This window comes from Aspergillus sydowii (genome assembly GCF_001890705.1).
Source record: "Aspergillus sydowii CBS 593.65 unplaced genomic scaffold ASPSYscaffold_2, whole genome shotgun sequence".
Taxonomy (NCBI): Eukaryota; Fungi; Ascomycota; class Eurotiomycetes; order Eurotiales; family Aspergillaceae; genus Aspergillus; species Aspergillus sydowii.
Window position 1 is genome coordinate 3,299,607 of NW_024467860.1, and position 25,639 is coordinate 3,325,245.

At 51.8% G+C, this 25,639-nt stretch overlaps 13 protein-coding genes across 13 annotated transcripts; 7 read left to right on the forward strand and 6 right to left on the reverse strand.

The window, feature by feature from the left end:
* Nucleotides 1-320: 320 nt before the first annotated feature.
* ASPSYDRAFT_143413 (MFS maltose permease MalP) lies at nucleotides 321-1,949 on the forward strand (the record flags this gene model as incomplete). Its single annotated transcript, XM_040841336.1, has 1 exon — nucleotides 321-1,949. One exon carries the CDS (start codon nucleotides 321-323, stop codon nucleotides 1,947-1,949), a length of 1,629 nt encoding a protein of 542 aa, XP_040706769.1.
* Nucleotides 1,950-2,366: 417 nt separating this feature from the next.
* ASPSYDRAFT_144555 (sugar porter family MFS transporter) lies at nucleotides 2,367-3,967 on the forward strand (the record flags this gene model as incomplete). Its single annotated transcript, XM_040841444.1, has 3 exons — nucleotides 2,367-2,887; nucleotides 2,938-3,234; nucleotides 3,280-3,967. The coding sequence occupies 3 exons, from the start codon at nucleotides 2,367-2,369 to the stop codon at nucleotides 3,965-3,967; spliced, it is 1,506 nt and encodes a 501-aa protein (XP_040706770.1).
* A 620-nt stretch (nucleotides 3,968-4,587) lies between these two features.
* Nucleotides 4,588-5,815, forward strand: ASPSYDRAFT_41672 (uncharacterized protein). Its single transcript, XM_040846322.1, has 2 exons — nucleotides 4,588-4,746; nucleotides 4,833-5,815. The coding sequence occupies exons 1-2, from the start codon at nucleotides 4,659-4,661 to the stop codon at nucleotides 5,486-5,488; spliced, it is 744 nt and encodes a 247-aa protein (XP_040706771.1). The 5' UTR covers nucleotides 4,588-4,658; the 3' UTR covers nucleotides 5,489-5,815.
* On the reverse strand, nucleotides 5,778-7,881 carry ASPSYDRAFT_129752 (uncharacterized protein). The gene is made up of 5 exons (XM_040840543.1): nucleotides 7,442-7,881; nucleotides 7,268-7,378; nucleotides 6,938-7,217; nucleotides 6,797-6,882; nucleotides 5,778-6,740 (listed from the first exon to the last, which is right to left on the reverse strand). Exons 1-5 carry the CDS (start codon nucleotides 7,840-7,842, stop codon nucleotides 5,846-5,848), a joined length of 1,773 nt encoding a protein of 590 aa, XP_040706772.1. The 5' UTR covers nucleotides 7,843-7,881; the 3' UTR covers nucleotides 5,778-5,845.
* Nucleotides 7,882-8,238: 357 nt separating this feature from the next.
* ASPSYDRAFT_86617 (uncharacterized protein) lies at nucleotides 8,239-9,968 on the reverse strand (the record flags this gene model as incomplete). The annotated part of the gene is made up of 3 exons (XM_040851693.1): nucleotides 8,239-9,521; nucleotides 9,570-9,759; nucleotides 9,807-9,968. 3 exons carry the CDS (start codon nucleotides 9,966-9,968, stop codon nucleotides 8,239-8,241), a joined length of 1,635 nt encoding a protein of 544 aa, XP_040706773.1.
* Nucleotides 9,969-10,443: 475 nt separating this feature from the next.
* ASPSYDRAFT_86618 (uncharacterized protein) lies at nucleotides 10,444-11,675 on the forward strand (the record flags this gene model as incomplete). Its single annotated transcript, XM_040851694.1, has 2 exons — nucleotides 10,444-11,140; nucleotides 11,203-11,675. The coding sequence occupies 2 exons, from the start codon at nucleotides 10,444-10,446 to the stop codon at nucleotides 11,673-11,675; spliced, it is 1,170 nt and encodes a 389-aa protein (XP_040706774.1).
* Nucleotides 11,676-11,881: 206 nt separating this feature from the next.
* ASPSYDRAFT_86619 (uncharacterized protein) lies at nucleotides 11,882-14,460 on the forward strand (the record flags this gene model as incomplete). Its single annotated transcript, XM_040851695.1, has 3 exons — nucleotides 11,882-11,992; nucleotides 12,047-12,733; nucleotides 12,784-14,460. The coding sequence occupies 3 exons, from the start codon at nucleotides 11,882-11,884 to the stop codon at nucleotides 14,458-14,460; spliced, it is 2,475 nt and encodes an 824-aa protein (XP_040706775.1).
* Nucleotides 14,461-14,519: 59 nt separating this feature from the next.
* Nucleotides 14,520-14,837, reverse strand: ASPSYDRAFT_28580 (uncharacterized protein; the record flags this gene model as incomplete). The annotated part of the gene is made up of 1 exon (XM_040844533.1): nucleotides 14,520-14,837. One exon carries the CDS (start codon nucleotides 14,835-14,837, stop codon nucleotides 14,520-14,522), a length of 318 nt encoding a protein of 105 aa, XP_040706776.1.
* Nucleotides 14,838-16,242: 1,405 nt separating this feature from the next.
* On the reverse strand, nucleotides 16,243-16,695 carry ASPSYDRAFT_145052 (ATP synthase subunit C family protein; the record flags this gene model as incomplete). Its single annotated transcript, XM_040841495.1, has 1 exon — nucleotides 16,243-16,695. One exon carries the CDS (start codon nucleotides 16,693-16,695, stop codon nucleotides 16,243-16,245), a length of 453 nt encoding a protein of 150 aa, XP_040706777.1.
* Nucleotides 16,696-17,236: 541 nt separating this feature from the next.
* Nucleotides 17,237-18,154, forward strand: ASPSYDRAFT_677785 (uncharacterized protein). Its single transcript, XM_040850416.1, has one exon. The coding sequence runs from the start codon at nucleotides 17,403-17,405 to the stop codon at nucleotides 17,874-17,876; it is 474 nt and encodes a 157-aa protein (XP_040706778.1). The 5' UTR covers nucleotides 17,237-17,402; the 3' UTR covers nucleotides 17,877-18,154.
* Nucleotides 18,155-19,458: 1,304 nt separating this feature from the next.
* Nucleotides 19,459-20,572, forward strand: ASPSYDRAFT_86622 (isopenicillin N synthase family dioxygenase; the record flags this gene model as incomplete). The annotated part of the gene is made up of 4 exons (XM_040851696.1): nucleotides 19,459-19,990; nucleotides 20,041-20,160; nucleotides 20,207-20,302; nucleotides 20,358-20,572. The coding sequence occupies 4 exons, from the start codon at nucleotides 19,459-19,461 to the stop codon at nucleotides 20,570-20,572; spliced, it is 963 nt and encodes a 320-aa protein (XP_040706779.1).
* On the reverse strand, nucleotides 20,374-21,616 carry ASPSYDRAFT_1168719 (BTB/POZ domain-containing protein; the record flags this gene model as incomplete). Its single annotated transcript, XM_040840215.1, has 2 exons — nucleotides 20,374-21,386; nucleotides 21,440-21,616. 2 exons carry the CDS (start codon nucleotides 21,614-21,616, stop codon nucleotides 20,664-20,666), a joined length of 900 nt encoding a protein of 299 aa, XP_040706780.1. The 3' UTR covers nucleotides 20,374-20,663.
* A 183-nt stretch (nucleotides 21,617-21,799) lies between these two features.
* ASPSYDRAFT_41686 (DUF3292 domain-containing protein) lies at nucleotides 21,800-24,304 on the reverse strand. Its single transcript, XM_040846323.1, has 5 exons — nucleotides 23,941-24,304; nucleotides 23,660-23,869; nucleotides 23,094-23,605; nucleotides 22,814-23,041; nucleotides 21,800-22,761 (listed from the first exon to the last, which is right to left on the reverse strand). Exons 1-5 carry the CDS (start codon nucleotides 24,247-24,249, stop codon nucleotides 21,930-21,932), a joined length of 2,091 nt encoding a protein of 696 aa, XP_040706781.1. The 5' UTR covers nucleotides 24,250-24,304; the 3' UTR covers nucleotides 21,800-21,929.
* Nucleotides 24,305-25,639: the final 1,335 nt, after the last annotated feature.

Here is a 25,639-nt window from a genome sequence, read left to right on the forward strand (position 1 = left end):
TTGCAGGTCGGTGCAGCTTAGGCCTGTGCTCGCTCCGACATTGAGCCAATGCTGGGCCGTCCATGTCGCTTCACTGCAGATCTGGGGAATTGCATCGGTCCAGGAGATCAACAGGGGGCGGACAATCGGACCTAACACGAGCAATCCTTAGCACTCATCAGTCAGAGTAAGTTTGACGAGTCTCCCCACAAAATCCGCTGGAATCCGGGGTCCGTTGCTCCACCAGGGTCTGACAGTCCCTGTCTATATAAGGACCCGCTCCCACCCCACGCGTTGATCAATTCGTTGCTTAACTGCCATTACCTGTCATTGAATTCTATATGGAGCACGAGAAAGGAACATATCATGTCGAGAGCACCACAACCAGGCCTCCTGGCCATGAAGTTGTTGCCTCCGGGCATGAAGTCGTCGCCAGCAGCGAGGCCCAGGCTGCCCTCGACAAGGAGCACAGCATGACAGCCCTCCAAGCCTTCAAGATCTACCGCAAGGCCGTCGGCTGGTCGCTGCTCATGTCGTGCGCCATCATCATGGAGGGCTACGACGTCGTCCTGATCGGCTCGTTCTTCGCCTACCCGGCGTTCAACAAGAAGTATGGCCATATCATGTCCGACGGCGAGTACGGCCTCGACGCCAAATGGCAAGCAGCCATGACCAACGCCATGTCCTGCGGCCAGATCATCGGCCTCTTCATCAACGGCATCGTCTCGGAGCGCTTTGGATACCGCCGCACCCTGATGACCTGTCTCGCGGCCACCGTGGGCTTCGTCTTCATCCTCTTCTTCGCACCCAACGTCGGCACCCTCGTCGCTGGCGAGCTGCTCATGGGGATTCCTCTGGGCGTGTACCAGACCCTCACTGTCACCTACGCCTCCGAGGTCTGCCCCGTCGCCATCCGCGCATACCTGACCACCTATGTCAACCTCTGCTGGGTCCTCGGCCAGCTCATCGCCTCTGGCATCCTCAAGGGCCTCCAAACCCGCACAGACGAATGGGCCTACCGCATCCCCTTTGCCATCCAATGGGCCTGGCCAGTCCCCATCTTCATTGGCGTCTGGCTCGCCCCCGAGAGCCCCTGGTGGCTGATCCGCAAGGACCGCCACGAAGACGCCATCCGGTCCCTGCGACGTCTTACCATCGCCGACGCAGACACCAGCAGCTTCAACCCCGACGAAACAGTCGCCATGATTGTCTATACCAATGCCCTCGAGAAACGGGTCGAAACCGGCACCTCCTATCTCGACTGCTTCCGCGGCGTCGACCTCCGGCGCACCGAAATCGCCTGTCTCGCCTGGGCAGCCCAGAGTCTCTGCGGGTCTGGTCTGATGGGCTACTCGACCTTCTTCTACCGGCGCGCTGGCCTGGCCGTCTCGCAGTCCTTCACTATGTCCCTGGTCCAATACGCCATTGGCGTGGTTGGAACTTTCGCCTCCTGGGGTATGATGACCTATTTCGGCAGACGCACGCTGTACGTCGCGGGACTGGCAGTTCTTGCGTCTGTTCTCTTCGTTACTGGCTTTTTGTCTATCGCGCCGTCAACAACGGCCTTGTCTTGGGCGACGGGGTCCATGCTCCTCGTGTACACATTCATCTACGACTCTACTGTCGGCCCCGTCACTTTCTCGCTTGTAGCTGAGATGCCCTCGTCACGGCTGCGAACAAAGACGGTTGTGCTGGCGCGGAATGTGTATAACGTGCTTAATTTAGTGACCGGTATCATTATCCCGTATATGCTGAACGTGGATGCGTGGAATTGGCGCGGGAAGTCCGGGTTCTTCTGGGGTGCGCTGTGTGTTTGCTGTTTTGTCTGGGCGTTTTTCAGACTGCCTGAGCCCAAGGGGAGGTCGTATGCTGAGTTGGATGTCTTGTTTGAGCGAAGGGTGAGGACTAGAGAGTTTTCCAAGGCAGATACGGGGCTGGTGGATGCTGGCGATGGGAAGGTTGCTGTTTGATGAGGCTAATTGAATCTTTCTGGCTGTTGCTTCTGAAGGTTATTCCTGATTCAGTATCTTTACCACCTTGACTATGCAATCCATTCTATTTAAAGCCTGCTTTATTGGTGCTCGTGGCGAGATCATGGTCCATTAGCTTCGTCTTGGTCGTTATAACCACTGATTTGACTTCAAGCCTGACGGCAAAGACGCAACAGACGACAAATAACATTACCAAGTATAACCCAGACGTCCCTGGTCTAAATTGCGAGACCAGCCCCGTCGGAAGATTCCCCAATATAGCTACAAGCTTGGATTGCAACTTCCACCAATCAACAACACAACCACCACCTTATCTCCCCATCTATATATGAAGCAATCCCAGACTCACATGAAAATACATCTAATTGCGAACTGTGGGTTTTCAACATGGCCGGCATGGATCCAAAGCTGTACCAGTTCCTGGTCGCGCTGTTCGCCTCCTTCGGCTCGTTTCTATACGGTTACGACTTGGGCGTCATTGCCTCCGTGGTAGCCTCGGATTCCTTCATCGCCCAGTTCATCAATGGCAACAGCACTGTCGCCGGCACCGTTGTTGCCCTCTTCACGGCGGGCGCCTTCTTCGGTGCTTATGGCGCTGGCTTTACAGATCCGCTGGGTCGTCGCACCACTCTAGCCCTAGGTTCCGTGCTCTTTATCGTCGGGGGTGTTCTGCAGACAGCGTCTGTGAATATCGGCATGCTCTACTTCTCGCGCATCTTTGCGGGATTCGGTATTGGGATCTTGGTCGAGAGTGTGCCCATGTTCCAGGCTGAGATTGCTCATGCGAGGATTCGTGGTATTTTGGGCTCGTTGCAGCAGACTATGTTGGGTATTGGGGCACTTGCAGCTTCGTGGATTGGATATGGATGTGTACATCACTGGTCCAATACTGGGAATAGTGTCCAGTGGAGATTACCGTACGCTTCTGTCTGCAATATTCCACTGTTGAATAGGCTAACGATGTCAGTCTCGCCCTGCAAGTGGTCCCTGCCATTGGGCTTGCCTCTTGTATCTTTTTCTTCCCCGAGTCTCCTCGCTGGCTGATCGACCATGACCGGCATGAAGAGGGCCTACGCAACCTCGCCACTCTCCATGCAAACGGCAACGTCAACGATCCGTATGTCCTGGCGGAGTTCGAGCTCATCAAGCAGCAAATCGAAGAAGAGCACCAGCACGGAGCCAAATCCTACAAAGACCTGTTCTCGAACCGGTCAAATACTCGTCGAATCATCATCGCCTGCGCCTGTCAAGCCTCGTCCCAAATGTACGCCATTAACCCTATATAACTGAAAAAGTACTAATAAAATAGGACCGGCGTCTCTGCAATCCAATACTTCTCGCCCGCCATCTTCGCGCAAATCGGCATCTCCACCTCCCAGACCCTCCTCTACCAGGGCATAAATTCCATAATCGGCGAAGTCGCCCAATTCATCTTCTTCTTCCTCATCGACCGCGTCGGCCGTCGCCCACTGCAAATCGGCGGCAACATCGCATGCGGAATCGCGTTCACCATTGGCGCCTCCCTTTTGGCTGTATACCCGCCCTCGTCTACGAATACCTCTGCGCACTGGGCATTCATCGTCACCAGCACCTGGCTGTTTAATTTCTGTTTCTGTGCGTCGGGCACAATGTCCTGGATTATCCCCGCGGAGATCTTCAACACGGCAACGCGCGCAAAGGGGATTAGTCTGGCTACGATGGTTTCCTTTGCGTTTAATACTATGATTGCGGAGGTTACTCCAGTTGCGCTGGAGCGGATAGGCTGGCGGTACTATCTCTTGTTTATTGTGTGTGATTTTGGCAATGCGCTCTTCTTTTATCTGTTTCTGCCGGAGACCAAGGGCATTACGTTGGAGGTTATGGATGATTTGTTTACGAATTCGCCGTTGCTTGTCCCTGGGAGTCGGTGGGAGCCAAAGCCGGAGTTGGATGTTGAGAAGGTCAAGGAGAGGAAGGATATTCTTGTTAGGGCTGCTGTTGAGGAGGAAGCAAAATAGCGAAATAATGTGATCGTTGTATATAGTCGGCAATCTTGCAGTTATCACTCGATGAACAGTATATCAACAGGACATAATACGCAGTCTATCCATTATCCTATACGCATATATTCACAACTTGGTGTTGGTGAAGCTATCTGATAATACTTCCCAGTTCAATCGGAGCCTTCGTTAAATCCTCTTCCACGGGGCATCTTGACAGCATTTTCTGACAGACTGATGTTATTTTTTCAGCATTTAGCATGCCTACCAGTCTACATTATCAAATAGTGACTTGGGCATTGTTTATTTGCGGCATGCAATCGCGATGGTCTTGTCGGGTATCGCTACAGAATCAAGCACTCTTGTTCTTACAAGGCTGCCTGGACCAGAGTATCTGCGGTCTCTCCAAATGACCAGGATCAACCCCTCTTTCCTGCTGCTCATTTGCCTTGTTAGTCCAAGATAGCCTGTCTTGGAAGCGATAATCCCTTCCTACCCAAAGACCCTGCATCAGCGTTACGTTCGGATTGGACGAGGCTGCGTCCCAACGCCGCACAGACTGCTCAGCCTCGTTGTCGGAAAACAGCGTATATTACTTTGCTGCTGCCCGGAGCCTCGCCGCACATCCTTCTTTGCGCTTGAAACTTCACGTCTTCTTGTTGTTAAGACTTCGCTGGTGGATTCGGATTCCCACGCCACCCCCGACATAATGCGCCCTTTCGTTATTGACAATGTGCGCCGGCAAGAGGACGTTACTACGGAGTCCGGAGTCCCAGCCGCGTGTTTTGATGAATGTAGTAAGTCATTATTGTCTAGTTATTTGCTGTCGCTCTCTTTAGGCCTCCGTGACATTCTCTTATACTTACTTGGCATCGTTCAACAGATAACGCCTCTCTCGAAGCCCAAACATCCGGCAAAGATCCTGCTCTCTGCGACCGGAATTCGGCCTTCGGCACTCTTTTGTATCAATGCACAGACTGCGTCTATGAGGCCACAAAATCTGGAAATTCGTCCAGCGACCTATTTCCGTCTGCCGTCGCTCAATGGGTTGGATACTGCGCAGAGCAAGCGCTTTCGTCGAATGAGTATACCCTTTCCACAGCTTCGATGGACATGTCTACAACTACAACACCGGAGCCGAGTCTCACGCCTACAGTCTCAGAGACTGCAGCAAGTACTCCCGATGCTGATATGGACGGATTGGATACGAATTCCCCAAACACAAAAGTCATTGTTCCTGCCGTTGTCGTGCCCGTTGTGGTCTGCCTCATTGCCGCTGCAGCTGTCATTTGGGCGTTGATGCGTCGACGGCGGAGACGACAGATGCAGCAGGATAATGGATTTTCAGACGGATTTGACGGCAAGGCACAGCTCCATGCGGACGAATTCAGGCCGGAACTTGAGGCTGTTACTCCAGCAAAAGAGAAATCGACTGATCCGGATGAGCACCGTGTCGTGGCGGAATTGCCTGCGCGGGAGCTCGTTGGGAGTGAAATGGATGCTACGAACCAAACAGAAGAAAGACGGGCATCAGGTTGAGCTTTACTAGAGGAGTGCTTATTCTGCTATATACCCTGGGTGAATAATATACTGGCGTTTCTCCATTTCTATCATTCCTCATCAGCTGTGATCATATATCAGTCCGTATAACATGGGAAACTCGTCGTCTATTTAAAAAGCACGCCCTCAAGCCGTTTTTATGACGCCCTGGGCCATTTGTTCCCATTTGCCGATTGAAAATCTGCCGATCGTGTAGCTGTGGTGGTGTGCTGGTGTGAATGGCTTATATGATATAATTGCCTTATATGTAAACTGCGAGTCAGTAGTTGAAGGCTCAGATTGTTGCTAATGCTTAGCTGTGACTCTAATGTTATACAACATTTTATATCAAACTGTCTAATCAACCCATGTCCCCGGCATCACCTCCAAGCTCCTTTGGACGGATTCCCAGAATTCCCCAACATACTCGTCCACCGGGTTTGTTATAAAGATATGCCAGTCCTCTGGTTCGGGGCCGTATTCCAGGCCCAAGACCCTGGCATGCAACATATCATCATTTATCCAGAGACAGGGCCGAAGGCCAGGCAGTACAGGAAGATACAAAGAAACATGACCGAGCTTGAACAAGGCCTGTTGGTTGGCCCCGTAGGCTTCTAGGTCAACGCCAGCGCGCTTCAACTCCGACAACCAGATCCAAAGAATGTCATCCAAGGGCTTGTACCATCGTTTTCGATATATTATAGCAACAAACACCTGTAAAAACCGCTGTAGAGGACTCATCGCGGTCTCGAATCGGCGTCTTATTTGGGAGAGATTGGCTGACGCTGATATGGCTTCCGCTAACAGCAGACGCCATTCGGCCATATCATTAACCCGTTTCACTGCGTGGGCAGATGCTATGCCTTGTGCTATTCTATGCAGTAGGGTCGCTCCGTGATCTGTCTCCATGCGAAAGGCTGAAGGGTCAATACTATCACCGCCGCCCAGCGCAGTGCGAATGGCCAGTGGCCTTGAATCCCCAACCCAGGGATTTACAGTCATTGCTCGTTCCCAACGTAGTTCTAGCGGCAGTTCTGAGTATCGTTCAAAGTGGTGGCTTTGGATAAGTCTGAGGGCTTCGGCTGGCCCGTTAAATCCTATGCCAAATAGGTCATTAGGCTGTCGCCAATTATTCAAACAGAAAAATTCCTCTTCAGCATCTGCAATAAATAACTTGTATAAGTCGAGCAACAGAGCTTTTTTCGATTCGGGTTGCCAAGTAAACTCCACATCAATATGTCTAATACAGGTACTAAGCAACTGTTGTCAGCATCATTCGCATGATTTCGATAGTTGAACTAAACGTACGTCCCCACATTATCTCTGTGGCCTGGATCAGCGCCAGCCTGTAAAAGAAACCGACACAAATCAAGGTTGTGATTGAGAGCAGCCACCTAAGGGAACGTTATCATAGGCGAACTCGCAACTTCAGGATTGGCAGGGATATACATGGAGCAGCGACCAGCCATCCGGGTCACAGTCGAAAGGCGAGGCCAGGCCAGCTGAAAAGAGTCGTTGGATCTCGGTGATCTCTCCTCTATCGCAATATTCCATGACTGGAGAATCGTCCGGTATAACATTATTCACCTTGATATTCAGGCCCCAGGTAGAAAAGGCGTGCTTTGTGCTTATAGTCCACAGCTTATCGATGAGTATCAGCGGTGTGCGAATGCGGAATTCTCGTTTATTGTGGTGTCGAGCACGTTCTGTTTTACGTGCCTCCTGGTAGCTATTCGTGGTTACTATCTAATGATGGGCCGGATCTGTGGTAGCACTTACCATTTCCTTTGTGGTTCATGTTGTGGCTTTTCGCTGATGGTAATCGCTTTCCCTTGTTTTGAAACTACTTCTTCTTTATTGAGCTTTACAGCTATTTCATATAGAGTAACACTGAATGACGAAAGGTCAGTTGCACATCTCCATTTCAGAGAAGACAAGCTACTAGGGCACTACCTGTGATAAGTCTGTTGAAGCAATGAGAGGGTAGATTTCATATATTCAAGATTCTGCCTGTATGTACGGAGCACATCTTTCTTCAAAATGAGTTTCAATGCCCCGAATCGTTGGCCAGCGACAGTGTCCTTCTGTTTCGATATCTCCAATATAACCGACTCAAGGCTCGTCTGAAAGGCATACAGCCGACGTTCAGCAGATGGAGGATAGGGCATCTTTGCAGCTTCTGATTTCAGAGATATCAGAACCGCTTGGACAATCTCACTTTCGTCGATGAGGTCTTCCAATTCTCTGGGGAGCGTCTTAATGAACTCCCTGAGAGCCCTCAGTTTGGATATGGTCTTTATTGTCTGCTCTGACAGTGTCAGAACGCTGACTGCGGCTCCGAAGGCTTCGGCCATTTCCACCTTCTGGATTGTGAGTTACCCGACAAAAAACGGTTCTAGTTTTAGTGGAGGATCATTTCAGCTTTTGAGGTTGTTACTTCCACGAGGCTAGTACTTGAGGCACTGCGGGGAGGGCTGTGCAAGGCTGTGCTGAACCACGTATGCAGCCTTGATAGGTCCCTTTTGACAGGGATGTTGTCAGCGATCCCATTACTGTATAGGTTATGATGCACCTTGATTCAAGTTTTTTACGGATGATTCAAGTGGAATGCTACGTTGGTACCGAACTCCGCCTGGGATGAATATCTCAATGGCGACGTGCTATATTTCTTTAAACAAAGTACAAGGTATCCTCGCCATCCGCTCCTTCCTCACAATCTCTATCCGTTGTGCTATATCAATCACAATATCCTACTGCACCGCATCCAGAAGCACCTCCTTCGAAATCTCACAAACGTCTCTGGACATTTGCCTATCCTGTATGATTTCAAATCCTCCATTCGTCACGTTAAGCACATTTCCGGGCACCTCATCACCCAGCCCACTAATCCTTGGCCAGAATCTAAGGTGATACTCTCCACTACGAGGTACATTCGGATCCCCGGTCCTCGCATGGTTGGTAAGATACCTCTGGAACTTCTCAAAAAGCGGCTCCGTATACCCCTGCAGCTTCGGGTTATACCAAGTAGCAGGCGCATCTGATCCATGAGTCCCGTTAACAATGTCGTCGATGAAACTGTATTGCATCGACCAGGAGTTGTTCGGGTATGCCTCGAGGACGGCGCGCATGTTGCAGCTGAATATGAGATCGAAATACATCGCTGTAACCTTTTCCTTCATGCTGGGGTTAGGGTAGCGCTCTTCGTAGTAATCCACCATGCGTTTTGTTCCAGCGGTAGAGTTTGGCGGAAGACTGCCGGATATAAATGACTGCAGGAAGTCATTTGGGATTGGATCAGGGAGGAATAGACTCGCCTCGTCGAAGACGTGGCTGTTGATTATAGAGTCCATGTCTTTCCAGGTATTGCCTCTCGCATACTCCACCAAGGCAGGACTCCGGATATACTTCCCATCTGGAACAGGAGCAGCTTCTCCGGCGAATACCTCCCCATTTGCCTTTGCCAAAACAGAGCTATTAGCCGCGCGAAGACATCGGAGCGATTCCTCCCCCTTCGCTGGACACCCTGCAGCCGCAGCAAAGGTCTCAAATCTCTTCTGATACACCGGCGGGTTCGCATTCGCCCCAAAGGCAGTACTCTGCAGCAGTGTCCTCCTAAACAGAGGATCTCGCGTGCCCCCTTCTGCAATGAGGTGGTACATGATAGAGCCCGCGCCACTCGACTGGCCCCAGGCGGAGACATTATGGCGGTTGCCGCCGAGTAAATGGATATACGACTGGACCCATTCCAGCGCGGCTCGCTGGTCGTGAAGGCCTGCGTTGAAATCTCCCTGCGTGAGTAGAGGCTCTCCTGCGAGGAAGCCAAATCCCCCGAGACGGTAGTTGATAGAAACAACAATCAAGTTGTTGTCGGCGCGTTGGACGAGGCTTGTTCCATCGTAGTATCCCAACTCGATAGCCTGGTCTTTGGAACCGGTGACATATCCGCCACCCTGTATCCAGACGACTACGGGCATTGAACTGTTTCGTTCCTTAAGGGCCTTTCCCGGTACGTAGACATCGAGAAAGAGACAGTCTAGTAAACGAGGTTAGCTTTGTATAAACATGATACTCAGCAGCTTACCTTCAGCGGCGTTCTTGGTGATATTTGCAAATATCGGGCTTTCAAAGTTTCCTGGAATAGGAGCAGGAATGCAGTTATGGCCGTAGGAGCCGTTTTGTATGCCAGGAGTGAATTCAGGAGGCGCTGGCTTGGACCATCGCAGGTCGCCCACTGGGGGAGCAGCATAGCGGATGTTCCGGAATGTGTAGACCTTGCTAGTCAGTCTGGGTATTTTCACCTTTTAAGGACGTAACTTACATCTGCACTGTCATTGTAGTGATGTGCTCGCCATGTTCCGTACGGAAGCTTCAACAGAGGAAGATGATTGCCATGCCGGATGGCCGTCTCAGTGTCTACAGGTGTGCACTCTGACAAGAGCGCTGAAAGCAGAAAAGTGACAAGTGAACTGAGAATCAGCATGTTGGCAGTTTAACGTGGGTTCCATGAGTTCTGGCAGATCTTCGACATCAGATATCCTTGCCACTTTATATCAATTCGGAGAGAGGCCAGCCCAACCGTTTGATTAATATGACGACCTCTCGAGGCTCAACTCGTATCTGAGTACGAGTGCCCAATTTGGTATCAACGGGCGATGTTGCCCATCCACAATGTGTCTGTCTCTTTGCCCTGCCCCATCCATAATGTGTCTATTTGCCCTGTCCAAGTGATCGGCTGGCCAGAAGCAGCCAGTCAAACCCTCAACTACTAATCAGAAAATGATCGCCGCAGCCCGTATTCGTGGCGAGCTGATTCGCTGCACTGGACCGAGTCAGCCTCGCCGGCATGGCAGGGTCTCGTATTCCCTATCGGGAAACGAGCCCAACGTCAACGCCTTCAACATCCAGAATTCATATCGTCATCCCGTCGAGAACCAGACTTCAACCCACTGCTGATGATGTGGAACGAAGCACTCCTTGCATGGCTTGTTCTCCCTGTTGTTGCGCAAGCTGAGCAGGACAGTCGCGATGTGCTCTGCGTGTACCCTCTATCCGGAGTGTATGCTCCTCTCCAGCGGATCCTCTTCTATCTCTTATTGTCATTTGGGGTTATCGGTCGCCGCCAGCGATGGCTCGTAGCTGGAGCCCTAGCAAGCGCCATGACCTACTGCGGCGCCGCGGCAATACACTCTGTCTTACTCCTTGCCGACGCCCGGTCACCAGTCGTTGATCTCGACGTATACGGTGTCTTCGCTGCAACATCCACCGGGATCATGCTCACAACTCCTCTCCTCGCCTGGTCGACGACACTACAGTCCGTAGAACGAGAGGTCCGAATGCTCATCACCCTCTGGACCCTCCTCATCCTCATCGGCGCCATCCTCGCCATCGCAACGATCTATATCAGGGGTGTAACCAAGGGCCCTCCCTGCTACGACTCTTTATCGTTAGCAGACATCCCATCCACAGCATCAACCTTACGCAATGCCACCGCCAACTGCACATATGTCTGCTTTTCCGAGGAGTCCCCTCTAGGCCGCTCACCAGGCGACGTCCTCGCATGGGAGAATAAGCTGCGCGCCCGTTCGAAATCATCTCCGTCTTCCTCCCAACTACTGCAGCCGCTATCCCGGCTGCGTTCATTGCGTGGACACAGTATGTCTTTCGCAGCGGACACTCTTATCTCATCCGGCCGCCGCCGTTCTTCAGCCGTTTAGAACTTGGGTGGTTTGGGTCGCTATTATTCGACAAGCGTCGCGATCGCGATCGCAATGCGCCCTCGTGGGTGAGGACACATTCAACCCGGTCTGAACCAGCCCAAGGCCGCCGTCCAGTGCGTTATCCCTGGCTGGCAGTGACATACCAGTACTACTTCGTGCTCGGCTCGTTTGGCGTCTTTGTGGTGAATCTGGTGATGAATGAGGTGCGGTTTCGCGATCTCCCGGTAGACGAGATGATGTATGAGGTTGACCAGTGGACTTCTTGGGTGGGTGTTGCGTTGATTGTGCTGGCGCAGGTGCTCAGTCGGTTTTTTAAGCGTTCAAAGAAACATAGTTCGCAGGGTTCAGGTGGTGAAGAGGAACTACGTATATGGGATCAGGAACGGGGTGAAGAGTATAGAAAGGAGATGGGTATACGGACAGACACGTTTCGCAGTGGAGCCTCGACATTTCGGAGGAATAGTTTTTAGCCAGTTACATTGGATCATCTTTTGTCTATCTTAGACTAGATACACTTTTATTACTAGTATATTGGGGCTGGAGCCTCATTGGCGCAGAATACGAGAATCAGGCTGCTGCGGCTCTGCCTATTTATGTCCAGCTCCCCGCATGGTCTGGGCTGTTTTCTTTCTTTTCTTCCTTTTCCACCCCTCGCGATCGAGGATACTAAGTCAATATGACTGACATCGCGACATCAGAGGTGCTCATCTCGGAGCTGGCCACCAAAGAGGTGACTCTCGCGCCCAAACAAGCTACCGTCGTGCGCGAGATCCCCACCACCATCCAGGTAACCGCCCAAGTTTATTTATTTATTGAGAACCAATTCTGATCTCATAACCAGCCCGGCCAAAACGAAATCACCATCCTCGGCCTCGACCCGCATGTAGACCGCGACTCCATCCGCATCGAAGGCTCCGGCGCCGCAACCATCACCGACATCCAGACCAGCGTCGTCCCCCAACGGCTGGACTTTAACGACGTCTACCCGCTCGAATCCGACAATGACAGCCAGACCAGCGACGACGAAGACGAGGATATCTCCGAGGACGAGGACGGGCTCGACGACCCCGAACTCCAAGCGATCCGCAAAGAGATCGAAAGACTCGAGGAGCGCAAAGCGCGCGCCGCAAGCGATATCAACGCCGCGCGCGCGATCCTGAATATCATGGAGGAATACGCAAAGGGATTACACAAGGACGGGAAGAAAGACGTGCACAAGTTCGAGGAGTTCTTGGATCTATATAGCACCCGGCGCGACGTCCAGGCTGAGCGCAACCAGGCCGCTGTCGCGGAGGTCAAGGTTTGCGAGAAGGAGCTGGCGAGGGTGCAGAGGAGATTCGAGCGGCGCAGGGCGCGATATCTGCAGGACCAGCGCGCGGCGTCGAAGGCGATCCGGCTGCGCAACGAGAAGAGGGCTAGGGCTCGCGAGCAGAAGAAGAGCGAGCGCCAGCGGAAGCGCAATGAGAAGAGCCACTTCTGGGCCAGCTCTGTCGGGCAGGTTATTGTCTCGCTGGATGGGCAGAACGCGGTATTCACTCGGGGTCGAGCCGGCGCAGCTCGGTGGTTGAGAGGGTCGAGAAGGAGAAGGCTGGTGAGGAGGCTTCGTCCGCCATTGATGTCGTCTTGCGTCTGAGCTACATCGTGCCCAGGGCAAGCTGGTCTTCGCGGTACGAGCTGCGCATCAATTCGCCCTCCTCGTCTGCGCGATTGACATATCGTGCGGAATTCATCAACTCGTCCACCGAGACCTGGCGCGATACTCGCGTCACGCTGTCTACATCGCAGGCTTCGTTCAGGGGCATCGGCGCGCGCATCCCTTCCCTGGATGCATGGAATATCAAATTGTTGGACGATGCCTCCAATGCCAGCTCGTCCAACGGCCCTTCTTGGGATCGGATCCTGGATGCCCCCCGGCCTGTTCCTGTTGGTCATCCCCAAGTATGGCAACCACCGGCAGCAGCTCGAAAGCCTTCTCACTATTCACAGCTGCCGCCTTCTATTCCGTCAGCACAGTCCGGTACACCTTTCGGAATGCCGATAAAGGCGTCAATGGGGTCCAAACCACAGGCAGGAGGCCTCTTTGGACAACTAACAGGGGGAGTCTCTGGACAACCAACAGGGGGAAGCCTCTTTGGACGACCAACCGGGGGAGTCTCTGGACAACCAACAGGGGGAGGCCTCTTTGGACAACCAACCGGGGGAGTCTCTGGACAACCAACAGGGGGAGGCCTCTTTGGACAACCAACAGGGGGAGGCCTGTTCGGAGCAGCACCGCAACCGCAACAGCCCCAGAATCTGAATGGCTTCGGGTCAAATACCAATAACGTGCCCTCAAACACAAATAATGTGCCCTCGGCACCACCACCTCCGCCTCCTGCTGCTGCTGCTGCTCCTCCGGCCCCAGCTAAGTCCTTATTCGGACAGTCGATGAATGCACCCAACAACGCCGGAGGCCAGTCGCAGAACAGCCCATTCAACACCTCAGAAAGTGCAGCAGTCGAGCTCGAAGAAGACAGCTCAGACACCCAGTCCCTTACATCCAGTGCTCTCGAGAACCAGGACTCCGTCAAGCAAGACTACGGCATGACAACCACATACGAGCTCCCCAGCCGGCGCACACTGGCCCCCTCATTCGTTTCCCGGCGCCACATCCTCGCAGACCTCGACCTCAAGTCCGTGACGCTCACGTACGTGGTCGTCCCCAAACGCCAGGAGGCTGCGTTCCTGCGGGCCCGCATCAAAAACACCTCCTCCCTCACCCTGCGCCCTGGGCAGGTCGGGATCACAGTCGACGGGACGTTCGTTGGTTCGGCTAGTCTCGAGATGTGCGGTCCTAACGTCTTCTTCAACATCTCGCTCGGCATCGACCCGGGCATCCAGGTGAAGTATGCAAAGCCGGTCGTGAAGCCGCTAACGGGAGCGATGTTCTTCAATAAAGAAGACGGGGCCAAGTTCCGCCGCTCCTGCTGGGTGAAGAATACAAAGACCACGGCTGTGGATCTTATCGTGTTCGATCAGGTTCCTGTCTCGGATGATGAGAAGCTCCGCGTGAATCTTCTGCAGCCGGCTGGACTTGAGAAGGAGGGTGACGAGGCGGATATTGAGATGGAGAAGAAGAAGGGCCATGGGACGGCGACTCTGCAGAAGAATGGCCAGATCAAGTGGACGCTGCGTCTTGAGCCACGGGAGGAGATCCGTCTCGTGCTGGAGTATGAGGCCAAGGTGCCAACTGGGAGCGATGTCACCGCGGCATAATCCGCCTTAGTAGTCCGTAATTAGGCTAGATAGATTCAATGCAGTCCAATCAACCCCGCCTACCAGTCAAAACTTCCTGGCATTTTCTTCTTCACCTCCTTGACTTCCTTCCCATCAGCACCTTTACCATCCGCATCAACACCCCACCTCTCCCTCCAACAAGCCAGCTCCTCCCCCCAAAGATCATTAACACAAGGGTCACACGAACTCCCACAGCACTCGCCCAGTCCCGGCTTCGGAGGTGGATCATCGACGTCCCGCGCCGCAGCCTTGACGAGCTGCTTCGTGCGCGTCTTGGTGAGCCGTTTCGCGTTTTTGATCCGCGGGACTTCCTCGGGCTCGTAGAGCGGTGATTTTGCTGCAGATGGATTTGCCATTCTTTCTGTTATTGTGTCAGGCGTTGATGATGTATGTTTACGAGTGGATATATATTTATATATTTCTATAGTTGCAGCCTTTGCATATATATATCACGTGATAACGGAAAGTTCCGGGCGGGTGAACAAATTCCCCGAACCACTCCGAGTCTTGCGCCTTTCTTGTTTCCACGCATTGCTACTGTCTACTGTGCTTGTCTGAGGAAGCTGTCTCAAATACTGACTGACGGTTAAGATCGGGATGTTCTCCGTTGCCAGTACTTGCTGTAACTCAGCCATCTGATAACCGTACCTATCCCATACAATTCGGCAGTCATTTAAACGCACGTCCTACACTTTTTACAGCCACACAGGAGTCTTTGCTCTGCTCTGGTCATCACATCACACTGAGCTCAGGGGCGTCGAATAAGGCTGCAACCCAGACCGACCTGGGACCAGAGGACAGCCATCCACCATCCACCATCCCACCGCCAACGTCGCAGCAGCAACGGCAGCGGTAACGGAATAATAACAGAGACAAATATTAAAATACACGATCGTCACCGGGATCGGAAAGAAAGGTAACTTAACTTCGAGAGAAAAGAGTAAAGACGAAACGGATGCATTAAAGCGTTGCTTGGCGCGCGTCCCTAGCGCAGGAGAGCTTGCCGGAGCTCCGGACTCCCAGATTTTTCTGTCGGCTGTCTTTGAGAGAGCAAATGGGCTATAAGTTTAGATGATGAATCTGGTTATTTGGTTAGAGTAAGCTACGACAAGGTTAGGTTTGGTGGTCTGCACAGGATTGAGTTGGAATTGAGTTGGATTGAGTTGAGGGATGTCATGGAGGCGACAGAGCTGACGTCTACACTGCGACTTGCCAGACCCAGAGTTAGAGGCCACGCATCCGCAAGTCTCCGTTAGCTAAACGGACGGGCTCCTGCCAGCTGGAGCTGAGAATACGGGGAAGCACTGTTTATTACGGAGTCTGCAGCTACGATTGACGTACTCTGGATTCAGCTGAGTAGAGGCACTCGTTAAGTGGTCATTTTATGGTCTATATGTACAGTGTATTGCTTGATGACGGGCCGGAAACAAAGGGAAAAAATGGAAAAAGATGATAGTGTAGTACATGATAATAAAAAGACCACCACAATTACCTCCTACCGGCTATGCACAATAGCCAACCGAATAGAAGAAAAAAGTCCCAATATCGAGAAAAATAGAAAGGAACCAAAATCTCGTCTCATTGCCCAATCGTACACTGCTCGGAACGTAATAATAATATAATAACTCGCGTGTATTTATCCAATTGCCGGGGTAAAACAAGACAGGTGTTTCACATCTTCTCTCTCTTGTCGTGGTGATGTGATATTTTCTTCGAAGGCTCTCACACCCTCAAATTGTCCGTGGTGTGGGTTGTCGTAGTTTAGACGTACTTGCACATCATGGCAACCATGAGGTCGAACAGACCAATGGCTTCGACGAAGGCGAAACCAAGAATGGCGTAGGAGAAGAGCTGGCCACGGAGAGCAGGGTTGCGGGAGACGGCCAGGAGGAGAGAACCGAAGACAACACCGATACCAATACCGGCACCACCGAGACCGATGGCAGCAGAGCCCATACCAATGTTCTGGGAGACCTGGACCATGGCGTCGGCGATCTCAGAGGAGTACTGGCGGCGGGCAGCGAAGCCCTGGCGAGCGGTGGCCTGGATCATGGAGGGCTGCTGGCGCTTGACGGTCTGGAAGGGGATGGCCTGGCGCTGGGTGGTGAGGGTGCGCTTGGGGACGGCCTGGAGACGAGCGGCAGGGCGGGCAACCTTGGAGGTCGCGGCCATGGAGGTGGCCAGGCGCTGGGCAAAGACACGAGTGGCGGCCATTGTGAGGAATGGGAGTTGAGATGGAGGAGAGAGAGAAGAGAATGGAATTGGAGATGGACTGAGGATGGGAGAGAAGAAGAGGAAGAGAAGAGGAGAGAGAGAGAGGAAGTCTTCCAGGAGGGAAGAAAAATGGGGAGGAAAATGGCCCTAGCAGCTAAATACGTTTCCCGCTTAATTTTCGCCCTTTTTTCCCAAACCCTCCGCGCCTTTCGTGCGCTAGCTATGTTGGGAGGCTGGGAACAACCCTACGCCGAACCTCCCGTACGCCGGGACGGTGTATCGTGTATTGACTGTCTGTATTCTATCCCTATCTGGCCTCCTGGCATTCCACCCTGGGTAGGTCGGGTTCCTTCGGGATGGGGCCAAGCAGTCTGAGTTTTGGTGCAGCCAATAATGCATCCACCCGTGGAGCGGTGGTGAGCTGTCGAGGTCTATCGTGACCGTGAATTGCTCAAGCAGCAGGTCCGCAACATGGTGGCATCCACTGGTTGCTCCAGCCACGGCGAGGCATGCCCACTTCTTCCGTCTTTCCGTGGTGAAGGCTTACAACAAGAAGTCTTTACAGTTTACAACAGATTAGTGATTACTGACTGCCTGATTGCGCAGTGCTCCCAATTGCTCTGTATCTTCAGTGTCCACCCAATGCTGGCCGCTGAGCTCTCAAAAAAAAGAAATGATGTAAAAATTCTGCAGTGGGTCCAGACCAGATGGGTCCGATAAAGTGGTACTGGCCCACTAATTCCAGCCAATCACCAGCTCCGACCCTGCAAGCCAAATGGGCTGCGGCGTCTTGGACGCAAATCAGCAACGAATCCGGCCCGAATCGGGAATGCGGCTCCACCAGCACCGGACTTGGTCAGACAAACTGGATCCTCAATTCCCCCAAAACAGGCTGGCAAACACGCTTGACCGAGGGTTCGGCTGGAAGGAAATCCTGTCAGTTTCAAGTGATGGGGGAGGTGACCAAGTCTGAGCGATCATGCGCTGGGGAAGACGCGGCAGCTGCTGGGACTCGTCCGGGCCCCGTAAATTACCGTATTGGCGTCTCACCGAACTCGGATTGGGAGTTGCCGTTCTGGGCCGGAATCCACCCAAGCAACAAACAGCTGAATGCTGTCGCTCAGGAGTCATGGGCAGAGAGCACCACCATGCTCTCGAGGGCAAAGTGCCGGGCTATATAGCTTGCCTGGATCCTCCAGACAGCTGCTGAAAACCTGGTGCTGGAAGAAGCCGAGTCGGTGGACGAAATCTCGTCTCGATCCCGAGTTCGTCATCTTGCTTGGCTATTTTGCCTAATTTCCCTCACCCTGCTCCTGGCCTGCATCTCGATCTGCTTGTTTCGCCGCCGTCTGCAGCCGTATTATTTACCTTTGCCCCCTTTTGTTTGCGCCCTGCGGCCTCCCATTCTTTGTTTGAGTTTCCCTGCCAGCTCGCCTTCTGAAGCACTATTTGTGATGCATACAATTGACACAGCAAGCTGACCACCCTCAGCCGGCAGCCCGTCAGCCTGAGCTTGGGGTGCTTCTGCAATACGGTAACTTCCGCGTGATCTCCAACAGATTAGGTAACGAAGCCGAATAAGGGGCAACTCCGACAAGGCATGTGCCCAAACGTCCAGCACCAGGAGTCCAGGATGCTGCTCCTGCGGCCCTGGTTCCGGCGGCTTTTCCCGAGTCTTCTCTCCCAGCTCTGTTCGTTGTCCGTCGGCGTTAGAAAAATCTCAGAACCCTGCAATAATGGCCCTTCTTATCGTTCAATTCCCCTGGTCGCAGCCTGCAGGAGCTGATCGACTTGGTCGGTATGGTTGCCCAGCAGGGCCAGCAGTCCTGCTGCCAGGTTTGGTAAGTTTGGCGCGGATACCGCTGGGCCTCGGTTATTGCTGTGCTCTCCGTCCATTCCGCGGACGGACGATGGGATGGAGTACGGAGTAAAAGGACGTGGCCTTTACGCTAGCTGCCGTGGTAATTGTTCGGTGAGGACCCCGGGGTTTTCTCGCGAAATACGCTCCGGGTCTTTTTCACCTCGTAGTTGATACAGCCCGTAATTTATCTATTCCCAAACCGAGTCTTGACTCTTCAGGCGTCTCTGCCGTTGAGATTGGCATTCTGAAACGTAAACTGGACACTTGATTAAGTGAAACGAAACTGACGATGCGAGTCATGTGACCTGTTTGCATTGTTTGATATCTGCAGCCTTATGCGCTTTATACTACAGCACAGCATATTGATGCTGAACATTCACCATCCAGCCTATGGATCCTGCAAACCTGTCTTGTGGTTAATAATTGGTGTAGTTTAAATATATTAAACGTTTGTACTCATACAGGAGGTTTTTATGCCAGCATATTCTAATTACGTCCTCTTTGTTAAGCCCGCTACAATATATATTTTGGTAGCTAACCGCCTCTGTATATACATACATACTCGCAGACGGTAACCTTGCTTACAAGGACTTTATCGCATAAATCGAGCTATGGCCTGCAATTGAAACCAACGAAGTCTTTAAAGTCTTCCCTCAGAGACCGTGATTTGATCTAGGGTCAAAGGTGAGCATAGGTTGAATTGAATAGTCGTCGAGACGGCCAGAGCTGTTATCGTTAGAACAACCGGAGGACTCCTTGCACGCAATATCTACGATCGCTACCCCTGCCTGGTGTGAGCCAATGAAGTCCTGTCTTATCTTAGTCTCGCATAACTGCCTGATTAAATGCAGCTTCCCCGCATCTTGGTACTCGCCCTCTGCCCAGCATTCTTGATCAACACCATGACTGAAAACGCAACCGAATCCAAGATCGAGATCCCCGTCATAGATATTTCCGGGTACTTACAAAATAATGAAGCAAAGACCAGAGATATAGTAACAGCCTTCCGATCCGCCTGCAAAAACCCCGGCTTCTTCCAGATAACCGGTCACTCAGTATCCGCTGGTCTTCGAGCGCAGACACTCCAAAGCCTGCAAGAATTCTTTAGCCTACCCCAAGACGTGAAGAAGCAGGTCCACAGAAACAAATCCGAGTGTTTACGAGGATATGAAGTTGTTGGCGAGCAGACACTTGAAACCGCGATGGGCGGGGACCAGAAAGAGGGCTTCATGATCGGTCCTGAGCTACCCCCTGGGCGATTCTTGCAAGGACCGAACCAGTGGCTTGAGGAGGGCATTTGTCCGGGGTTCCGGGAGACATTTATGCAATACTTTAACGAAGTGCATCAGCTGAGCAAGTCGATATTTCGACTGTTTGCGCTGAGCTTGGAGTTGGGGGAGACGTATTTTGATGATTTTGTTGCGAGTAGAGATTGTAAGTTGATGAATTTCTGCTATCATTCTGATTGTTAACGATGGATCAAGCCATGGCGATGTGCAGAGCCCATCGATACCCGCCTACTACGAAGGAGATGGCCGCCAAAACGAGAGGAATAGGAGCCCATACTGACTTTGGGGCCCTGACTCTTCTACTACAGGATGAAGGTGAGCTCACGACTTCTATCTCGAATGGTAATTCTGACGATATCAGTCGGGGGACTGGAGGTATATTACGAACCAGAGGACAGATGGTGTCCAGTGAAATACATCCCCGATGCCTACGTTGTAAATATCGGTGACATGATGGGTATGGACCCCGTTCACATAGTATTCGTAGAAATACTGACAATTTCCTCCGATAGAACGGTGGACGAACAACCGCTACAAATCAACTCGCCACCGCGTTATCTCGCCGGTTTCTGGAAAGGACCGATACAGCATTGCATTCTTTAACGAAGGACTATTGGACCAGGTTCTTGAATGTATCCCAACCTGCATTGAAGAGGGAGAAAGACCACTGCATGAGTCTATTACGGTGGAAACGCATCTGCGTAGTCGCTACGGAGGGACATACTAGGTACTCCAGGTTGTATTATTGTGAAACCAAAGCTCTTAGATACACCATTCCGTCGTTCACTATAAGTAAGTCGTTCCGGTAACCATCAAGTTCAATGGCATTCAAAGACAAAACCGCATTCAATACAACGATAAATTTGGTTCTTGAAATCGCCCGGGCCCAAATGGACGCGCAACTCGCCTGCAGAATTGTCGCAGACGTGGCATATAGATCTCTCCAAGGCGTCGTTCGTAATTTTGGCTGCAATTCTGTCCCAAGCGGGTTCCCATACATCGCATCGGTAAACCAGATTCGAAATAATAGCCCAGCCAATCTTCCCATGTGATTCCACGAACTGCGAGATAGCCCCGTTTCTTACCAGTTTCACTATGTTGTCGGCGAGAGCTCCGGCGATATTTTCCTGAAAGCTAGTATCGTGTAGCGGAATCATAGCCATGGAACGCTCGAGTACGTGATGGAAATCTTTGGATTCCCAGTTGCGTTCGCACCACTCGCCAAAGCGTTTCGCAGCAAGCACTTTCAGGGACGGGATCCCGAATTTATCGGCCGCCACATAGACTCGTACGTGATTATACGCTGTCATGGACTCGTCCACGCCTGTCTTTTCCACGCCTGTCTTTTCCACGCCTTTCTTTTCCATGCCTTTCTTTTTGGATCGAGGGCCGGAGGTGGTAGCCTCGCGGGGTTTCACATGGTGGCCCAGATCCATGATATGGTGGTCCTCACTGTAATCATTGAAATACAGGAAGGATAGAACGCGCTCGATCGTTTCAAGGTCATCATCCGGCAGATCAACTGTGTGAGTGATACCCTCCTAGACTCTTATGGTCAGTTTCAAAACCTAGGCTATATTATATAGCAACTGACCTTGAAGTGGCCACCGATTGCGGCTTTGAAGAAGTCACTCTGGGTGCACAGAATGGAATGGTGGACTTTGAAGATGAATCCCTGGCAGGTCAGTGTCATATCGGAAAAATGGCCGTGGAGGAACAGGTCCTTCATTGTGGTCTGGATGAGTGATTTCGGGGAGGTTGCCTGCGACATGATGTCTGAATTTTGGTATCAGAGCACTTGTGGAGAGTTCGATATAGTAGAGAGAGATGAAGAAGACAAAGGTTCGGTTGGAGAGAGAGAGGGTGAGAAGATGGGTTTGGCGATGTGTTATTCCAAAAGAGACGACTGTCTATGGAGAGGATAGAAACAAAATAAAAAGTGTTACATTCACTTCCACTAATTATACATATGAACCTGAATCAAATTCAACCCGCTATGCAAAACCAGATACTACCACTCCCTCCCAGACCAGCCTGACCACTACCTCCAAACCTGGATAGCCTTAGCACTCGTCCACGATAAATCAAAAGCTTTGCCAAACCTGTCCATCAATTGCAACCAGCCGATTAAACAGCTCATCCCGTTTCCCCATAGCCGTGAGCCGGAATGTCTGGTGTGCCTGTTTGCCAGTGACAACGATGCCATCGACAACCTCCTTCCCCCCAACAGCCCAGCCGGTAACCAGCTTCCCCTTCCACCCCATCCCACCAATCTTCCGCATCTCCTTGATATCAGTCACCGGCATGTCAAAATAGACACTCCCCTTCTTGCGGCTCTCCAGCCGGTAATCACCCAGCTGCGCACTCGAGTCCGTCGTAAAGTAGAGCACCGGCGGCTCATGCGAGGAATCGATAATCGCCATCCCGCGATGTCCGTGATACCGCGCGTCAAACTCAACAGGGCCCGAGGGGAGGATTTCAAGGCCCTTCTTCTGCAAAACGCCCTTTTGGTTCTTTGCGTGCGATGTCCCGAGCACGGGCACTTCTGCTCTGGCGTGCGAGACAGCCAGCTTGCTTTCGATGCCGGCGGCTGTGGTGCCGCGGAAGAAGTTGAGGACTTTGGCGGAAAACGGTTTCTTATCTTTGTGGGAGTGCTTGTCTGTTTCTTTTGAGCGTTGCTCGTCGTCGGCTTTTTCGTGGTGATGGTGGTGTTTTGGCTCTGGGGCTGCGGCTCGGTCGATTTCCTCTGATGTAGCCCCGATGGTGAGCTGTTCGTGGTCGATCGAGGCTGGTTTTGAGGGCGCTTTACCGCGAGAGTCTGAAGGGGGTGGTGGCAATGGCGCAGCGTTTGCTTCTCCGATACGGAGTAGAGTGAGGGTGAGCTGGGCGTTTGTCGGGACACCCTTGAAGAGAGAACTGTGAAATATCAGCCATCATTGTCCATAGACCATAACTGTGTCAGACATACTTCTGCAATTGGGACAACTCCTTCCAGTGCGGATATTCGCGGTTCAGATACTGGATACCGCGCTGGATAATGGGGTCTCCGAAGAAACCAAACCCAGTCAACAAGGTGCTCATCTTGGTGAATACATAGCTGGATGTTAAAAGGGCCGCCAGGAGTCCAGAAACCAGCACGCCAGCCAGTCGCAGACGAGGCGTCATCATTGAAAACGGGGGCGTCGGCGATAGTGAGCTGCCAACTATCAGTAACAACAATATCAAATAAAAACAAGAAGATGACATACTTCCCAAACCGTTCCCAAGTATCAACCACATCAGCCATGATCCGCATGCCCTGGTCCGCGCCATTAAGCACGGTCTGTCGCATCGGCTCTCGACTCTTGTCATTGTCATCAGATGGGTCCTCGCCCCTCGCCGCGGCCTGCGCATCCGCAGTCTTAGAGACTATCTCCATCGCATCCGGGACTTGGTCCTCCATCGGAGCATCCTGGGGTGTCCCCTGGTCATGTTTACCAGCAGCACTCCCCACGGCCACAGTGGCGACACTAGCAATCAGGTTGTTGGCTTCTTGCTCGGCTGCCTCGCCCTTGAATTTCTCTGGCGCGCCCGTTACACTGTCGTGGGACCCTAGAACGCCAGCCTTGGGTTTCTGGACGCCGCCCGTTTCTGTGTTGACCAATGCAATGGGTGCAGGTGGGAATAGCAGTTTTCGTGATTGGGGGAAGATGACCAGGACGATTAGCGTGGTGAATATCGTAGGAAGTAGGATGTCCAAGAGACATGCTATGAAGTAGACCTGTCGATATGATCAGTTGTCTGGTTAGCCATAAATCAAGAATATGGGAGATACCGAGCAGAAAGCCGTTGTCCGACGGGGCTCTTTCCACGAGCGCAATCTCGCGATATGTTTGATAAAGGCCGTCAGACCAATAACAATAGTAGTATAGAACCGCTCCAGCGTTGCGCGCAGTTTATCCGGAGAGAAGTGATCATCCTCCGCACGGTTCAGGTCGAGTCTCTGCAACGGGGCATCAGGGACGGATTTGACATTGTAGATTTGCTACACATTTGATCAGTAACTACGACTCTCACACCAGATTATCAGTAACGCTTAGTTAGGGCAACCAATACCTTATTAAACCGTCGAACCAACAAGAACAAGTCCTCATTCGACAATCCCTGCACAATCCGCTCGTCAATAACATCCGACATCCCCCAGCCAATATCAGAGAGCTGATTATCCTCGCCAGCTTTATGGGCGAGACCCTTCGCGTCTTCGTCCGGGTTTACTTGAGACAGAATATGGCTATCAGTGGGCCCGCTGGTGCTATCTTCCGCTAATTTAGCCTCTTTTTGCTCTTCCGTTTTCCCCTGGAAGGCATCGTCTATCTTTTGGTGCCCGGGCCGGTCTTGAAGCAGTGAGTCGGGGACGTCTGACATGGTGAATTTGATGGCTGGTACGGAGTATGGTTGGAGAGGGAGAAAGTAATTCAAGCCTCAGGAACGGCTCCTTTAGCCACCTTATGAGGGGAGAAACACTTTACATCATGGATGCTCATATCCAGTCGCTGTATACTGTCGACGTCATCGAGGAGCCGTTTGTGCAGATTACTAAGGTTATGCTGCATAATTGCCGCCACATGGTTTATGTTACAGATTGGGAAGGATAGACAAGCCACGAAAGCTGACGAGATGGTAGATGATTTTGTGTGCAAAACAAGGTAATGGTGAATATAAAGTTGTACCTGGTAGAGTCTCTGTGTAGTAGTAAATGCACTTTTGGCCGCTATATATAAATACTCTAGGAAATCTTAGATATAGTGCTAAACAGGAATCTTGACAAGAGCTTTGGTCGTTATTTCAATGCTATTTTGGTCCTGCTTTCATGACGGCCAGAAAAACTGCAGATCGTCCATAGAAGAGTAATGTGGTCAAACTCGAAATGAGTCAGGATACGTAACAAAACTACCAGGAACCAGACAGCGAGAACTTCAGGAGGTTAAAGAAAGTAAGTAATATACCAACCGTCCGTCGTCTTTAAAAGGGATGTTGAAAGCTGTCAAGCTACTATTGTAGTTGTCCCCGTGGTAATAAATTATATAGCAATCTCTACACCAGCAACACACGACAAGACGCAATAATTACTTGACGGCGAAAAATAAAGCCCCATGATTAAATCCGATGGGAGCTTTTTCGGCAACTACCGCGCAATTATAGATGATAACCTAATTCCTGGAATGCGCCGTTGCTGCGCTGTTGGCCATGTGGTACAGAGTAGGGCAAGGGGGAGCACGTGGATATTGGGTATACTGCCTGGGTGAAGTCCTCCAAAGATTGCCCCGTTGGCAAAGCTTCTAAGATAAAACCCCCTTACAAGAACGATGAGCGATTTACTTCTCTTCATAATACAGTATTCCATTTCCGATTCGTGGTAGTCGTTTTCCGTGCATGAGGGAGACCAAATGCGCTGGAGCTGGATCTTTGATACTTCCGGACGGCTCAACACGAGGAGAAACCTAAAGAGATAGTTATCTGGATTGCAGATCACCGTGCGCAATGTGGTCGCACGTAGGAATTTACGTAACATAAGCCATAATATCAAAGCCTCATCCGGGGTAGATCTGGCGAACCGAATGTCGTCGCTCTATGTGGAGAAAGACGATCATCGAGGCTCTGCATTTGGCCCCAGTCGAATAGCCAGGAGTCAGCAAGGCGCAGTTCGCCGGGCAAGATGCATCGCACGAGTATTTAATTCTCACTATTTAAAGGACTACCTGTGACGTGTGCATGCTTAGCCCATTAGCTGCTGCCGCAACGCGCTGGCATATTA

What these genes read in the sequence shown, in the direction of transcription:
- ASPSYDRAFT_41672 (XM_040846322.1), top strand. Translation starts at nt 4,659, where the DNA reads ATGCGCCCTTTCGTTATTGACAATGTGCGCCGGCAAGAGGACGTTACT. An exon ending in CGCGTGTTTTGATGAATGTA is followed by an intron (nt 4,747 to 4,832) that starts GTAAGTCATTAT and finishes ATCGTTCAACAG; the next exon opens with ATAACGCCTCTCTCGAAGCC.
- ASPSYDRAFT_41686 (XM_040846323.1), bottom strand. Translation starts at nt 24,249, where the DNA reads ATGTCAGACGTCCCCGACTCACTGCTTCAAGACCGGCCCGGGCACCAA. An exon ending in GGACAACGGCTTTCTGCTCG is followed by an intron (nt 23,606 to 23,659) that starts GTATCTCCCATA and finishes TCATATCGACAG; the next exon opens with GTCTACTTCATAGCATGTCT. An exon ending in ACTTGGGAACGGTTTGGGAA is followed by an intron (nt 23,042 to 23,093) that starts GTATGTCATCTT and finishes GATAGTTGGCAG; the next exon opens with CTCACTATCGCCGACGCCCC.
- ASPSYDRAFT_677785 (XM_040850416.1), top strand. Translation starts at nt 17,403, where the DNA reads ATGGGTCCGATAAAGTGGTACTGGCCCACTAATTCCAGCCAATCACCA.
- ASPSYDRAFT_129752 (XM_040840543.1), bottom strand. Translation starts at nt 7,842, where the DNA reads ATGGCCGAAGCCTTCGGAGCCGCAGTCAGCGTTCTGACACTGTCAGAG. An exon ending in CATGAACCACAAAGGAAATG is followed by an intron (nt 7,218 to 7,267) that starts GTAAGTGCTACC and finishes AACCACGAATAG; the next exon opens with CTACCAGGAGGCACGTAAAA. An exon ending in ATGGCTGGTCGCTGCTCCAT is followed by an intron (nt 6,883 to 6,937) that starts GTATATCCCTGC and finishes ACGTTCCCTTAG; the next exon opens with GTGGCTGCTCTCAATCACAA.